Raw genomic sequence first — 15,982 nt, 5'->3', positions numbered from 1 at the left:
TGCAAGCCAGTATGAGCAACTGCTTCACCTAGAGTCCTAGACAAGAGCAATCCTTAGTAACAGGGCTGTCTTAAGCGACCCTGGCGCCGTGGTGCGCCAGATCCCTCCGGCGCCCTCCCGCCCCGTTTCCCAGTGCGGTGGGCGGGTGGGCGCAGCGCGCAGCGCGGCTAGCGGGCGGGCAGGCACAGCGCAGTTGCCATGGGCGCAGCTGCGCGGCAGACCGGCGGGCCGGCCGGCCAGCGGGCGGGCACAGCTCACGGAGCCCTCCTGGCGGGCCAGCGCCGTGATGCCGTGCGCCACCCAGCCTGGCCGTAGGGCCGGCCCTGCTTAGTAATCTCTGTGTGTTCTTTGTTCTGCTTCCTTAATAAAGAAACTAGCTGCAAGTTAGCCAGAGTTTCACTTTCCTTCTCTGATCTGCAAACAACCTTGTTGGCTGCCTGACAGCTGCTCAGCCTCCCCACCGAACAGCTGGTACGTGAGGTAGCGCAGCAGCAGCAGCTTCTTTCCTGCTCGCCCTCCAGCCGCCAGCCAGCCCCAGAGCTTCAATCCTAGTTTGACTTTTGGTCTGGATCCCCAATTTTGGTCTGAGTGGGAAAGAGAGTGTCAGACTGGGTGTTTAGAGGGGGTTTGGAGGGTGATTCCCCAATTATGTGATTTTCACTTATGCAGGAACATAAGTGGGTGGGGGCACACCTGTGTTGAATATTCCGGCAAGATCATGTGGAATCAGATGGAAATTTAGGCTGGGGCATTTGTTTTCTTAAGTAGGGGAGGGGGGTCCTTTTAATTTTTGAAGGCACACGATTTTGGTACAAGAATGTGCGGCTAGCTCCACCGGGTTTGCTTCCCGCGCTGCAGCGTCCATCTCAATAGGGCAGCAAGCCATTCGACCTGCTCATGGGATGTGGAGAGAGGACTTCCGCCAGCAAACGGAGGCGGTCCGTGAACAGCAGAGCTTGGCTTCCGGATTCCAGGTCCTGGTTGAAGACAAAGAGGTAGACTTTGGCCAAGACGCTCAGGAAGCCCAGGCAAACGGCCACCGCCAGCAACAGCCACACGACTTTGGACAGCAGGAGGAGGAGGCTGCTCTGCATGGCCAAGGAATCCTGGACCAGCTTGGCTTGGACCATCTCGTGCAGCAGAGACGGGACCTTGAGGCTCTCATCTGTCTCCATCCTCATGAACGATGCCTCTTCCAGCTGGTCCTTCAGGCAGAGGATCTCGTTCTCCTGGACCTCGCGGATCTGCTCAAGCTCATCCAAGGTGCGCTGGAGCTCAGCAACTTCGCTCTGCTCCTCGCCAAATCTCTGCTCAGCAGTCTCGATCTTTGCTTCCAGTTGCTTGAAGTAGCTGACGATGTGCTCCATCACCTGTTTCATGCGGCAGATGTCCTGGTCTTGCCTTGCCTTGTAATCCTGGAACAGAACGATGTGGCCGGACACCTTTTCTATTTCGGTCCTGAGCGTATGGTTGGTGCCTTTCAAGGCCGTGTTCTGGGATTCCAGCTGCGTGATCGTCTCCTCCAGCTTCCTCAGCACTCCCTGGAGCTCCTCTTCTTCCTTTTCAAAGTCCTCCGCCATGGCTTTGAAACACTCGATCTTGGCTTCCAGGCTCCGGTTCTGCTCTTTGACGCTCTTGTTCTCCACCAGGATCTCCTGCTTCTCGGCATCAAGGTTGGCGGCCGTCTCTCTCAGGTCCCAGATCTGGTTTTTCAAATTCCCGTTGGCATCCGTCAGGTGGCACAGCGCAGACTTGTCCATGGTGCGACAGGGCTTGGCTTCCGAGAGGAGCAAAGGGGCTGTGGGCTCTGCAGAGATGAAAAGGGCAACATGGAAATAAACAACAACTCATCTTTCCCAGGATCTCAATATCTCTCTTTTTTTTTGCAATAATTTTTATTAAGTTTTTCATTTCTATGTTCATTACATTATATTCATTACATTTATCATGGCTTTAAATTCTTAATTTTCCAATCAAATAGAAAGAAAAGAAAAGAAAAGAAAAAGAGAAAAGAAAAGAAAGGGAGGGAAAAACATAAAGCTAGAAACAAAAATAAAAATATTATTAAGTCCAATTTCTATTCAACTTTATATGTTGGACTTCCATTCTTCTTTCTTCTGTCTTCCTTCTGTCATCTTTCCCTTTTTCGCAGATATTTTCACAGTTCATTTTAATTTTCTTCTCTCTTTCACAACTTATAAACATAACATTGAATATACATACAGTATATAACCTGGCTTTTAGTCAATCATGTATTTACTATACCAAATTAATGAACTTCTTTTGTATCGTATGTTATGTTTTAATATTCATACCCTGTTATCTTATTGTAATAAAGTATTTTATAACATCTAGTTATGAGGTTGAATTCATATTGCTTGTATTCATACATTGAACACATCTTACTGATATATTTTTACATATTTCTTTTCATAATGTTCCTTTGCCCTACTGTCAAGTTTTTGCTGTTGATTTAGTTTTTACCTTGTATCCAATTTTTCCTATCACCATTCATCCACTAATAAAATTTGCTACAATTTCCAAACCTAAGAAAAACAAAAACAAACAAACCAACAACAAAACTAAACTAACCATTTCAATAGAAGGGACCCCGTTAGAGTCTCCCATCGTTGGTATTTATTGTCCATATAATCTATCAAAATTTCTTCTAATTTTCGAGAAGTTTCCACTTTCCTCTCATGAGTACCTGCTAAGCTTAATTTTCCACCCTCTTATCATTATATATATATATATATATATATATATATATATATATATATATATATCCTGCTCAATTTCTTATTTATCTCCATCAGGTTCCTCTACCACTCCTTGTATTTTCCCCAACTCTTTATGGCTTCTTCCAAATTCCTTCATCTCCTGCTCTGTTTTAATCTTAAATTTTTCATCCTTGTAATAAAATAATACACCTTCAGGGTACTCCCATCGAAATCTTATTTTGTTTTCAGTCAAAAAAAATGGTCAACTCTTTGTAAACATTTCTTTTATATAAAAAACCGGTTTGGAATATCTCTGTACACCACAATTGGTTTCCCGTCTATATACCACTTCTCCTCTCTACTTTTCTTCATAATTGTATTTCTGGCTTCTATTGAACTGTTACTAAACAGACCCCTGGACATTTTTTCGATCTTGTTATGGGTGAGTTGACCTTTATTCTGAATGCATTGGTTATGATCTCAATATCTCAAGGACTCAATATCTCAAGGACTCAAGGACTCAGGATCTCAACATCTCAAGGACTGTCACATGGAAGAGGGAGCAAGCTGCTCCCTCTTCTCCCGCTCTGGACTCGAACCAATGGCTTCAAGCTACAAGAAAGGAGAGCACGACTCAAATTCACGGAGAACTCTTTGACAGTAAGAGCTGTTCTTACAGGAGAACTGTGGATCCTTTAGTTGAGACGCCTGCATTGCAGGGGGCTAGAAGACCCTTGGGCCCCTTCCAACTCTACAATTCTATGATGGTATGATTCTACCGTAGGATCTCTGCTATACTATTTGAATGGTGTAGGGATGTGGGTGGCGCTGTGGTCTAAACCACTGAGCCTCTTGGGCTTGCTGATGAGAAGGTTAGCGGTTTGAATCCCTGCGACAGGGTGAGCTCCCATTGCTCTGTCCCAGCTCCTGCCAACCTAGCAGTTCGAAAGCATGCCAGTGCGAGTAGATAAATAGGTACTGCTGCGGCGGGAAGGTAGACGGCACTTCTGTGTGCTCTGGTTTCCGTCACGGTGTCCCGTTGTGCCAGAAGCGGTTTAGTCCTGCTGGCCACATGACCCAGAAAGCTGCCTGTGATCAAAGGCCAGCTCCCTCGGTCTGAAATCGAGATGAGCGCCCCAACCCCATAGTCACCTTTGACTGGACTTAACCTTTTTAATTTTGAATGGCATTGTTTTATTGCATATTTTAAATATATTTTAATGCTTCTGTAATTTGCTTTTTTTTTTTTACCTGTAGCGAATTATTTTGCAATTAAACAGTTTATTAACAATTTGGGACCAATTTACCTGCAAGATCGCCTTACCCAATATGTGTAGCCACACAAGCGCTTATATCTGTAGGAGTGGTACTTTTGCAGACGCCACATAACACTCGCTCCACGTTTGGAAGAAATCCATCTTTCTGCACGGCAACACCTACCCTTTGGAACTCCCTGCCAATTGACATCAGGCAAGAGCCTTCACTGTACTCTTTTCAGTGCCTGCTAAAGCCAATTTTTTTAGACAAGCCTACTCAGCTGTGTCGATTGTTGGTGCATACTTTAATCTGTTTTTAGTTTATTGCTGGTTTTATATTTTGAATGTTTTAAACAGTTGTTTCCCCCAATAATTTTAAAACCACGTTGACACTGTTGGGCTTTTTTATTTTTTAATAATCAAGCAGCGTATGAATTTTATGAAAAGAATTACTCCAAAAGCATTTTACTTATTTAAGTCTAGATTATTTCTTTTGCAATATTGAGTTTCTTCTATGTTTGTTAATTCTGGTGCTGGAGGAGACTCTTGAGAGTCCCATGGACTGCAAGAAGATCAAACCTATCCATTCTGAAGGAAATCAGCCCTGAGTGCTCCCTGGAAGGACAGATCCTGAAGCTGAGGCTCCAATACTTTGGCCACCTCATGAGAAGAGAAGACTCCCTGGAAAAGACCCTGATGTTGGGAAAGATGGAGGGCACTAGGAGAAGGGGACGACAGAGGACGAGATGGTTGGACAGTGTTCTCGAAGCTACCAACATGAGTTTGACCAAACTGCGGGAGGCAGTGCAAGACAGGAGTGCCTGGCATGCTCTGGTCCATGGGGTCATGAAGAGTCGGACACGACTAAACGACTAAACAACAACAACAAATGTTTGTTAACAGGGCCGATTTCTGTATTTCTTGATACATTTTGTAAACTGCTTTGTCACTGCCCACCGCCCCCATATTTTGGATTTGAGAAAAAGTGGGTGCCTTTTGTAAGCTGCTCTGGGCACAGTGGAAATACAGTGGAAATAAATTCAAGCAATCCCAAAATGCCAGGGCCATAGGTACCAACCTCCAGGGGCCCTGGGTGCCCGAGCACCCACAAAGGTCCCTGTGAAGGTGCTGGGCACCCACAAAGTTTGGTGCCATGGCCAGGCACACTGCATGGCACCCACGGCCCCAGGTACCTATGGTTGCGGACGCCAGGCTGGCCCTCCTGGCCAGGGGCTCTGATCGGTTTCGTGTAGAAAAGGAGGCGATGAAATAAAAGCAGAAAGCCAAGCTTTGCCTACTCACCCGAGAGCCAGAGTTTTTGAAAGGTTTTTGCCTACATGCTCTCCTGGAGCTCAGCCCCGACCAATCCAAGGCTGGATGCTGGAATCTGGCCTGCAACTGATGTCACAATGGCCTCCCTGAGATCAGCGAACATTCTCAGAGGGCGTGGAAATGGAGGTGATGCAGAAAAGGTCTAGTGCTCGGAGAATTAAAAGGATAAACAGCACCAAGCAGGACCCATTTTTACCACAGATTGAAAGACTTATAAAATTTTCCGTCCAGCTTAGGCTTCATCGCTCATGTGCTTCCACTCTTTCGGGTTAAAGGAGGCGAAGGAGGCAGTTGGGCCACTGAGATAAACTGCCCACCTTGAGTCCCCGTCAGGGAGAAAGGTGAGGTATAAATATAATAAAGCATCAGCAACAACAACATTGCATTGCAGGGGGTTGGACTAGATGACCCTTGGGGACTCTTCCGACTCTACGTTGTTGTTGTTGTTGTTGTTGTTACAGCTGCACATTTCAGCAGCCACCCACTGCCTTTAAAAAGGCAGAACATTTCACAGAGGGGGGGGGCTTACCTTCCAAGTCCCGGACTGGAGAATCCGGGACCAGCAGCCGTGTGACACCGGAAGTTGCGTCGGCGTTTTGCCCTTCTATGGGCACCCAAAAGTCGCTTCTACGCATGTCAGGAAGTGCATCGACGCAACTTCCGGTGTCACTCTGCCCATCTATGGGCACCAAAAATGGCCACCACCAACACCAGAAGTCATGTCTATGCACTTCCGGACATGCGTAGATGCGACTTTTGAAGCCGGCGGCGGCCATTTTTGGTGCCCATAGAAGGGCAAATCAGAAAGGGGAAAAAATGGCTGCCGGCAGGAGAAAATAACGGAGAAAAATGGGAGACAAAGTGATACAGGGGACCACCAGGAAAAGGTAAGTAAAAACGGGGGTTTCCCGGGGAAAACGGGGTACTTGGCAACTATGGGGGGGTATTTATCTCCGTGTCTGTCACTGCTAATTCTGTTTATTTGTTTTATTTATTTAATTGCATTAAACTCCCACCTTTCTTCTCCAAGGAGCTCAAGCGGGGCTCCATGATTCCCCCCCTCCTCATTTAACCCCCCACAACAACCCTGTGAGGTAGGGTAGGCTGAGAGGCAGTGAGCGGTCCAGAGTGTCACCCAGTGAGCTTCATGACCGAGTGGGGATTTGAACCCTTGTCTCCCAGGTCCTAGTCTGATGCTCGAACCACTAGGCCGCATTGCCTCTGTCCTGTTGTGAGCTTCTCAAGAGGCCTCTGTCTGACTTGACCACCGCTGGTCCACCTGAACCCTTTTATCACAGCCCGCTTCCAGAGGAGCGCTGCCATTTGTCTGCCATGTTACAGAGGCCTGAATGGACTCAACCAGAAGTCTGGCATTGAGTGTCATCGATGATCACATGCCATGGGACACTCTCTTGGTGAAAATCCTCAGTTTTGACTTTCATTTGCCTCGTGGTGGCTTTTTTTTAATGTCACGAGTCATTTCAATGATTGCTCTTTATTACGTTAAATGTTTCTGTGTTGCTCTATAATATCAACCCAACAATTTGCGAGAAGGTGGCAGGTAAATACTTGTATAAATAAACTAGCTGGCCCGGACACGCTTTGCTGTGCCTGACTCATGGTCCTTGTTTCCCAGGAAAGGGGGAGGATGTGTCCATCCCCTGTGGACTATGTGTTTTTCCTCCCCCCCCCCAGTGGTTGTGTGTTGTAGAGAATTGAACGCTATACATTGCACTCATGAGAACACAAATGTACAGAGAGGGGAACACTTCCTTGTCATGACAGGAGCCATTTTCCAGACCAGGGATAATGGTCAAGGAAGGGTCATTCCTTGAGGGAGGGAGAGGGAAATCCCCAATCCAGACTGTCTCCGGAAAACGCCCCCACCTCCCTTTTGCATAAGTCTCACCTAAGCACCCTTACAATCTCTCCAAATAGATGCAAATGCCTTAAGTAAATAGGGTCTCGCAACACTGGTATTTCCACCGTCCCTCCACCCTCCTGGCTAAATCTCCACGTCAAAGCATTCCTTCCCAAAAAGAAGATATTGGGAACCTAAAATCCTTTTTCTGATCCAATAAAACTATGGTCTTATAGAAAGGTTATGTTAATGAATGTATAAAAAGAAAGCTATGGCTGTGAATGTATTCTTTTATATATACTGGAAATGTCAAGACTTTTAAGTGTTTCACTCATGTCCTTATAAACTTGTATCTGTCTGTATTGCTAAAATGTAACTTGCCTCCTTTCCCATTTATCACAACGCCATCTAGCTTGTCTAATACAGTGGTACCTCGGTTTATGAACACAATTGGTTCCGGAAGTCTGTTCATAAACTGAAGCGTTCATAAACTGAAGCAAACTTTCCCATTGAAAGTAATGGAAAGTGGATTAATCCGTTCCAGACGGTCCGCGGAGTAACCGTTCATAAACTGAAGCGAACTTTTCCATTGAAAGTAATGGAAAGTGGATTAATCCGTTCCAGACGGGTCCGTGAAGTACTTAAACTGAAGCGTTCATAAACTGAAACATGGGTGTAATTGGTTCCGGAAGTCTGTTCATAAACTGAAGCGTTCATAAACTGAAGCGAACTTTCCCATTAAAAGTAATGGAAAGTGAATTAATCCGTTCCAGATGGGTCCGCGGCGTTCATAAACCGAAAATTCATAAACCGAGGTGTTCATAAACCGAGGTTCCACTGTAATAATGACACCAATACACAACTCAGTGAAGAAAAACGATAAAAGTCGGAAAAATCCTTTGTTCGGGGTTCTTCGCTCCGTCTTGCTACGTGAGAGAGGAACCGCTGTTGCAACAGCTTTTTATTTTGTCTTAAAATCGCCTTGCTTTTTAGGAAGTCCTGGTGTGGTCTCTGTCATTTCGCTGTCAGTAAGAGCTCCTAATTTGTGCTGAGGTTCTTGGACTCCTCCTGGGTCAGAACCCTTACTTCTCTGGGTCTTCAAGGCCCCCCCAAATTCCTATTTCAGTGTCTCATCCCTGTGATTCCTCCCATCCTGTCACGACCCATGAGGTATCCCGTCCCCCCCTCCACCCACCTCCCGGTCATCCCTGTGACTCCCCCCACCCTGGCTCAAGCCATGACCTATTCGGGCCCCTCCCCCCCACTACTCAGGGCTCCACTCGGCCTAGTCTGTAAAGTAGAGCCGAGGCCTAGTCTGTAGGTTGTAAAGTAGAGCCGAGACCTAGTCTGTAGGCCTTGGCTTGGCCTAGTATGCAAATGCGAGCTGAGGCCTCCGCCCTGTATCTCTATTCCTTGGCCCCCACCCTTGGAAAAGGAACTGTCAGCTTCTGGGTTCTATTTCCCAGCATGCACTGAAGGGTGAGTTATGTGTTCTGAAACACGGGGTTTTGGCTTAGCTGCCAAGTATCCCATTTTTCGCGGGAAATCCCCGGATTTTAATCCGTTTCCCGCTGTTCTCCCGAATGGAGAAAAATCCCGGAAATCCCCCGGATTTCCTACCTGCCAGGAAGCCTCCATTTTGGGTGCTGCTCTGCCCATGTGTGGGCACCGGAAATAGGGCAGAGCGGCACCGGAAGTCGCTTCTACGCATTCCCGGGGGCCACATGATGGCGGCCATCTTGGTGGTGGCCACATGGGCATGCATAGAAGCGACTTCCGGTGCCACTCTGCCCTATTTCCGGTGCCCACACATGGGCAGAGAGGCCCCAGAAGTTGCTTCTACGCAACTTCTGGTGCTGCGCCGCTGCTGATCCCGCATTTTTCAGCGGGAGACTTGGCAGGTATGGGTTTGGGTTTTTTTACGTGGCCCTGGTGTGACATTTGTCTATGGAAAGTGTCTTAGGTTACTCTCTTATTCGCATGTGGTGTTGTGTCCAAATTTCAACACTATTGGTCAAGCGGTTTCGTTGAACATTAGAGAGGAACGGACATGCCCAGTTTACATTTATATATATATATAGATAAAACAAATATTTGAAGGAGGGAGAAAGATTGTTTTCTGCTGCTCCAGAGAAGCAGACACGGAGCAATGGATTCAAACTTCAAGAAAGAAGATTCCACCTAAACATTAGGAAGAACTTCCTGACAGTAAGAGCTGTTCGGCAGTGGAATTTGCTCCCAAGGAGTGTGGTACAGTCTCCTTCTTTGGAGGTCTTTAAGCAGAGGCTTGACAGACATATGTCAAAAATGTTTTGATGGTGATTCCTGCTTGGCAGGGGGTTGGACTGGATGGCCCTTGTGGTCTCTTCCAACTCTATGATTCTATGATTCTATGAAAGAGTGGAGGTGTCAGGTGTGTGAATGTTCCTTATATTAGTACCAAAAGAGCCTGCTGGATCAGGCCAATGGCCCGTCCAGTCCAGCATCCTGTTCTCACAGTGGCTGGCCAGATGCCTGTGGGAATGCAGCAAGCAGGATTCGAACGCAAGTGCACCTCTCCCCTCCTGTGGTTTCCAGCAACTGGCACTGAGAAGCATTGCTGCCTGCAATTGTGGAGGCAGTTGTGCTTCTGAATACCATTATGGCCCAAAGGCAGCCTGATTACATTCTTCCAAAAGGTAACTGAGTCTATCTCACGGTAACTTTCTGGCCTTCACTCTCCACCATGGGGCATTTCTGTGTCAGATTTGTCATTCCCATCATGACATATGCAGGCGGGGAGACAGCTTCCCGACATCAAAGCTGCCGAGCCGTTTCTATATCATTTTGAGGATTTTATAGGGTTGTGTTTTAGGGACGCAGGTGGCACTGTGGCACAAAACCACTGAGCCTCTTGGGCTTACCGATTGGAAGGTTGACGTTTCAAATCCCCATGACGGGGTGAGCTCCCATTGCTCTGCCCTGGCTCCTTCCAACCTAGCAGTTCAAAAGCACGCAAGCTGATAAATAGGTATCGCTGCGGCGGCAAAGTAAATGGCATTTCCGTGCGCTCTGGTTTCCGTCACGGTGTCCTGTTGCGCCAGAAGCGGTTTAGTCATGCTGGCTGCATGATCTGGAAAGCTGTCTGTGGACAAACGCTGGCTCCCTCGGCCTGAAAGCGAGATGAGCGCCACAACCCCATAGTTGCCTTTGACTGGACTTAACTGTCCAGTGTCCTTTACCTTTACGTGCTTATATACTGAACCGACAAGTGGTTTTAATACGGGATTTTAATCTCACTTTCGCTCATTCCTTAGCTGACTCAGGTGCAGCCGCTGTCAGATAACATAGCATATAAATGATAGCCAGCAAATTCTAAATAAGATTATCATGGCTTTGCTACAGAGGCATTTGCAGAAATAGAGAGATGGGAGTTCTATCTGCATCATCATGCAAATTGCATTTCCTGACTTATCCACACTTATTTTTCGCCCTGCTGTTTCTAGGCACAAGTCTCCCCTTAATAAAAGCTCCGTATCAGTGTTGTTGTTGTTTGCCCAACATAAACCTGCTCTTTGGCGCTCAATTGCAGCAAACATAAATTCAGTTTTTTCCACAGATTGCTGTCTGCTTGATTCAGCTTTAAAGAGCAAGTTTTTGCAGGGAAAGCTCCAGAGCAAGAAAAAGAGCGCTCAGACATGGAGTTTTAAAGCACGGACTGTGCTTCGGACGACCAGAGGAAAGGTAAGTGTGGATAAACCCCTTATACACAACCAGGGGATGTGAGCTGCTTCAAGGTATTACATACTGTACTTTCCAACATGTCAGCCCATGGGTAGCTCAGCTGGTTACAGCATGGTGCTTATAGCGCCAAGGTTGCAGGTTCGATCCCTATATGAGACAGCTGCATATTACTGCATTGCAGGGGCTTGGACTTGACGAGCCTCAGAATCCCTTCCAATGCTATGATTCTATGACAGTGGTGGCGAACCTATGGCACGCGTGCCAGAGGGGGCACTCAAGAGCCCTCTCTGTGGGCACATATGCCGTCGCCCCTTCCACCTCCCCACAATCCTATGATTCGATGGCTAGCCCGCCGGGCTGCACTTCTAAAACCCGCTCATGTGGGAGGGATCGAAATGCCGCCGGGGTTACTGGCAGTTCTGTACCGAGGCCGCAGCCCACGGGTGGCAAACCGGCTACTCGTGCATGCGCAGCTCTACTCAGTGTGTGCGCTGCCCCTACAAACTCTGTGCTGGGGCACCTCCATTCCAGGCTGCGACCGACAGCAGCAGAGCGCTGAACTGCTGCGCGTCTCCGGGCTTCACTCCGGGATTTCCTTTTCGCCTGCTTGTTCAGACCAGGAAGCAAACTTTTGAGCTGAACTCTCCCCCATCACCATGGGTAAGTGCAAGACCCTCCCTGCTAGGAGACACACAAAGGAGGGCAGGGGAGGCTGTTTTGGTTTTTTCATAGGATTGTGGGGAGTTGGAAGGGAACCCAAGAGTCCAACCCTGCGATGCAGGGATCACAACTACAGCATCATTGGCAGATGGCCATTCAGCTTCTACTTTGAAATTTCCCAAAGAAGAGTTTCTGGAAGGGAAATTATCAAAACGGCCATGTTGTCTGGGAGTCATTCCCCTTTTTCATGATTTCCCAAACAGGAATAATGCAAACTTTTTACCTTTCAATAAAACGTTGTTTCTATCATTGGAAGCTCTGTTATTGTGTTTTTCTTTTAAGACCAAAGATGTTAATGTAGAAGTCGTTTTTTTCTAAACTAAAACCTCAGCATTCAGGTTAAATTGCCCGTGTTGGCACTTTGCGATAAATAAGTGGGTTTGGGGGGTTGCAGTTTGGGCACTCGGTCTCTAAAAGGTTCGCTGTCACTGTTCTATGACGTGGCCCAAATTCAGGACAACCATCCTCCGGGCCTGAAATCCTGTGCGTGTCGCGTGACCCGCTCAAGATCCCCTGTTGTTTCCAGGAACTGGAATTCAGAAGCATCGCTGCAGAAACGAGAGCATGGCGTGGCTTTCGAAATCCAACAGGAGGCAAGCTCAGGCGTAGAGCAGCCTCCCTCCTCCTTATTTCTGAAGGATCGCTTTTCTGAAATTGTGAAATGCAAGGCAAAAGAATACTACTGTTCCTTAGGCAAAGGATAAAGAGCAAGCCGGTCATATGATTAGAAAAGGGGTCGGAAACCGTAGGGCCAGACATGTCTCCACACCTCTGTATCCAGTTTGCAAGACACTTCCTAAGCCACATCCCATGGACCACAGTGGCCTCCTCTGCATCTTACTGAAGCACCTTTGCCCAGCTGGAATGTGTCTTTGAAGTGTGACAGTGTCTCCTGCTTCCTGGGACGAAGGATTCTGATGCATGTGTAGAAAACTCTGCACATTTATGTGGCTAGACTGCAGCTTGCTGTAAAAAGGTAAGAATGTATTTCATAGGTCCACCCACACCGACTCTGCTCATACCCACCCAGCACGCAATTCCTTGGGATGAAGAAGCCCACCACCCCAACCTAGATTAGAAATTAGGGTGACTTTATAGCATAGCCCTCAGCATGTTTGGCTGGAAGGAAGCCACTCTGTTTTCACGCATGCTGCACAGCATACGTGCCAATTTGCTGTCGGAGAAATAAGGGACCGGGCGGAAGTAGCAGACTGGAAGTAGCGCTGCCGCCATTTTGGAACTGGGCGGAGCATGCTCAGAAGTGACTTTTGATGCTGCTTTGCCCAGTTCCAAAATGGCTGCCGCGCCAGAATAAACCGGGGGGAAACAAAAAAATTCATTTTTTCAGCTAGGAACAGCTGGAAAAACGGGGATTTCCCGGGGAATACGGGAGACTTGGCAGCTATGCTGCACAGTCTATGTGAGGGTAACTGAAGTCGCCCATTATGACAAAACACTTCCTCCTTTAGATGCCTCCACAATTTCAAACTACATGTCAAGATCATCTGGGCATTTGGGTCAGGCAAGCAATAGTATGTCCCCGGTACTAATAAATCGCTTTTGGGGTTCGATAGCACCACCAGAAGGGATTTCCACTCCTTTGGGAACTTCTAGCTAGTTGGCCTTTATGTCTTCTTTAAAGTACAGAGTGGCACCAACATCAGTGCAACTTCTCCTCCCTTCCTTGCAGGGGGTTAGACGAGATGACCCTTGGGGTCCCTTCCAACTCTACAATTCTATCATTCGCTCCGATCCTCCAAGGATCCGTTACACGCACCATATTGAGGCTGTCCTGCAAGACCGAACACCTCATCTCGCGCATCTTGGCTAGGAGATGTCTAGTATTATAGTAGTATATAAACACAGACAAATACAGTCTCTCTGTGTGTGTCTCTCTCTCCAAATGTCTCTTGCACTCGCAGTTAGCCTCCAGTACTTTGGTCTCCCTGAATTGCTGCACTTTCAATTGTCCTTTGATCTCAGACATGGCCTTTTGGCCAACAGAGCCCTCTGCGTATACAAAGCCTTTCACCTTTCTGACAAATTCACAACGCAATTAAAAGCACAGATTTACACAGATGATGCCGGTCAGAAGGGTGGAAACAAGGATGAGAATTTAATCAGAGGGCAATTAAGTTTCACACACAAAAAAAAATCCCACCACCACCCAGCCCCCAAACACACAGCATGATGAACATTCATTAATTGCCATCTTCCAACAGATATAGGATGCTCACTTCTGACCATTATCCGGTGGTTCAGAGGAATAAATTCCATTTCCCTTGAGGTTATTTTTTTAAAAAGAAAAACACTCTCTGTGCTAGTTTTCATGTAATCCAAACTATGCCCATCTCTCAGTAGTCTTAAGAACAGGGGGCTTTTTGCAGAGGCAAAAGAAAACACAGGCAGTGAGAAATGCAGTATCTCCAATTGTCCTAAAAGATTGCATGTAATCATGTTTTCCTCTCTTCTTCAATTCAACAACACACTAAAAGGTATGAAAACATACTGGCTTGGCAACTTATTTTGTTCAAGATCAGAGAGCCCCTTTTAATGGCCCTTTGAAACATACAAATTCCGCCCCACGCACTTATTCCATGTGGGGGGTCACAGTTTTGAGGGTGACACCTGCCTCCACCCCAAGGTGTCTGCTTTTGAGTTTCGTGTGCATGCCAATGCCGCGGTCCCGATCTCGCAGGATGAAAAGCTTCGGGGCGCGGCTATAAAAGTCGCGGAAGAGCCAGGCCCTTTGAAACAGGCGTTTTCGGAAAAGGTTAAAAGCCAAGAGGGTTTGGCATGGCGGCGGCAGCCCCGCGGAGCACGTCAGTGGTTGTTCTTTGCTGCCTCCTTCGCCGCGATGATCAGAGGAGTGAGGCTGGAGAGGGGCTTGGCGATTTTGAGAAACTGGTGCTGGAAAAGAAGGAGACGGGTTTCAGCAAAGGATGACCGGCCGGCTCAAGCGATAAACCAATGGCGGTAAATTCAAAGGTGGGCTGGTACCTGGGAAGGTGCCTGAGACCCGGGTGAGAGCTTTGATCCAATTAGCTCAGTGTTGTGGGAATGTTAAAGATAGTAGGAAAGGATATATTGGATAAGTATTATCCTTCCTTCACTCACGCTAGCAGAGCAGATTCCCCTCAATATAGTGCCTGGACACTGAGGTCCAGCACCGAGGGCCTTCTGGCGGTTCCCTCGTTGCGAGAAGCCAAGTTGCAGGGAACTAGGCAGAGGGCCTTCTCGGTGGTGGCGCCTGCCCTGTGGAACGCCCTCCCAACAGATGTCAAAAAGGAAAACAACTACCAGACTTTTAGAAGACATCTGAAGGCAGCCCTGTTTAGGGAGGCTTTTAATGTTTAATAGATTGTTGTATTTTATTCTTCTGTTGGAAGCCGCCCAGAGTGGCTGGGGAGACCCGGCCAGATGGGCGGGATATAAATAATAAATTATTATTATTATTATTATTATTATTATTATTATTATTATTATTATAGCTGGAAGCTAGTTTGCAGATTCATTTGAAACTTAGTTAAGATTATTTCCTGGGGTCCCCTTTCGATCCCTCTTAAAGGAATAAAGAGACAAGAGTCTTTCTGAGTAAAGCAACAAAAAGTTTACTCACATTTCAGTTCACGATTTGATCCCTGAAAGGCAGACTGTACTTAGTGGCTACACAAAGAAGCTGTGAGATCATCTCATATGGAGACTGAACTTATGTGCTGCTGGCTAAGAGCCAGCAGACAGCAAAATTTCATTAAGAGTACAAAATGGCTGCAGAAGAGGGGCATGGCGGCAAAAGATCGGCAACAAGACAATAGCAATCTCAAGACAAACAAAATGGCTGCATGACTCTGCTCTTTTATGGAGCCATGCCCATCTCCCACATCACATGGAGACGCTCCAGACCAGTGGAACAGGAAGTTACATTGGCTGGATGTCCCCCTGGCTGTGCCCATGCTAGGGAAATAAGGAATGTTGCATTTGACTGTACCAATGTATTACATCCCACAAGTGGTGCCTACACTGACTGGCAGCAGCTCTTCAGTGTTTTTCAGATAGGGGGATTTACCCAGCCATACCTAGAGATGCCAGGGACTGAACCAGGGACTTTGCCCTTCCCCAAAGAGCTTGGCCCAAAGAGGCTGTCAAAAGAATTGGACTATATTCTCCCCATACTCCAAACTCATAAATTATTGTTATTTAGGGAAGTTTCTAAGGTTTGATGTTTTACTGTGTTTTTTGTATTTTGCTGGAAGCTGCTCAGAGTGGCTGGGGCAACTCAGCGAGAGAGTCCTATTTGTTGGGGTTAATTCAGATGGAAATTCCCAAAGGTTGTTTATTTGTTTATGCCACTACTGCGGCCCGTGTTTTGT

At 47.1% G+C, this 15,982-nt stretch overlaps 1 protein-coding gene across 1 annotated transcript; it reads right to left on the bottom strand.

Annotated features, from left to right (window-relative positions):
- Nucleotides 1–866: 866 nt before the first annotated feature.
- LOC118084922 (myosin-4-like) lies at nt 867–1,760 on the bottom strand. The gene has a single exon (XM_035115062.1). It carries the CDS (start codon nt 1,758–1,760, stop codon nt 867–869), a length of 894 nt encoding a protein of 297 aa, XP_034970953.1.
- Between the last annotated feature and the right edge of the window lie 14,222 nt (nt 1,761–15,982).

This window comes from Zootoca vivipara, chromosome 4, assembly GCF_963506605.1.
Source record: "Zootoca vivipara chromosome 4, rZooViv1.1, whole genome shotgun sequence".
Classification (NCBI taxonomy): Eukaryota; Metazoa; Chordata; class Lepidosauria; order Squamata; family Lacertidae; genus Zootoca; species Zootoca vivipara.
The sequence above is the reverse complement of the archived record's forward strand: the minus strand, read 5'-3'. Positions and strand labels throughout refer to the sequence as shown.

Excerpts from the sequence above, each read along its gene's own strand:
- LOC118084922 (XM_035115062.1), bottom strand. The coding sequence starts at position 1,760 with ATGGACAAGTCTGCGCTGTGCCACCTGACGGATGCCAACGGGAATTTG.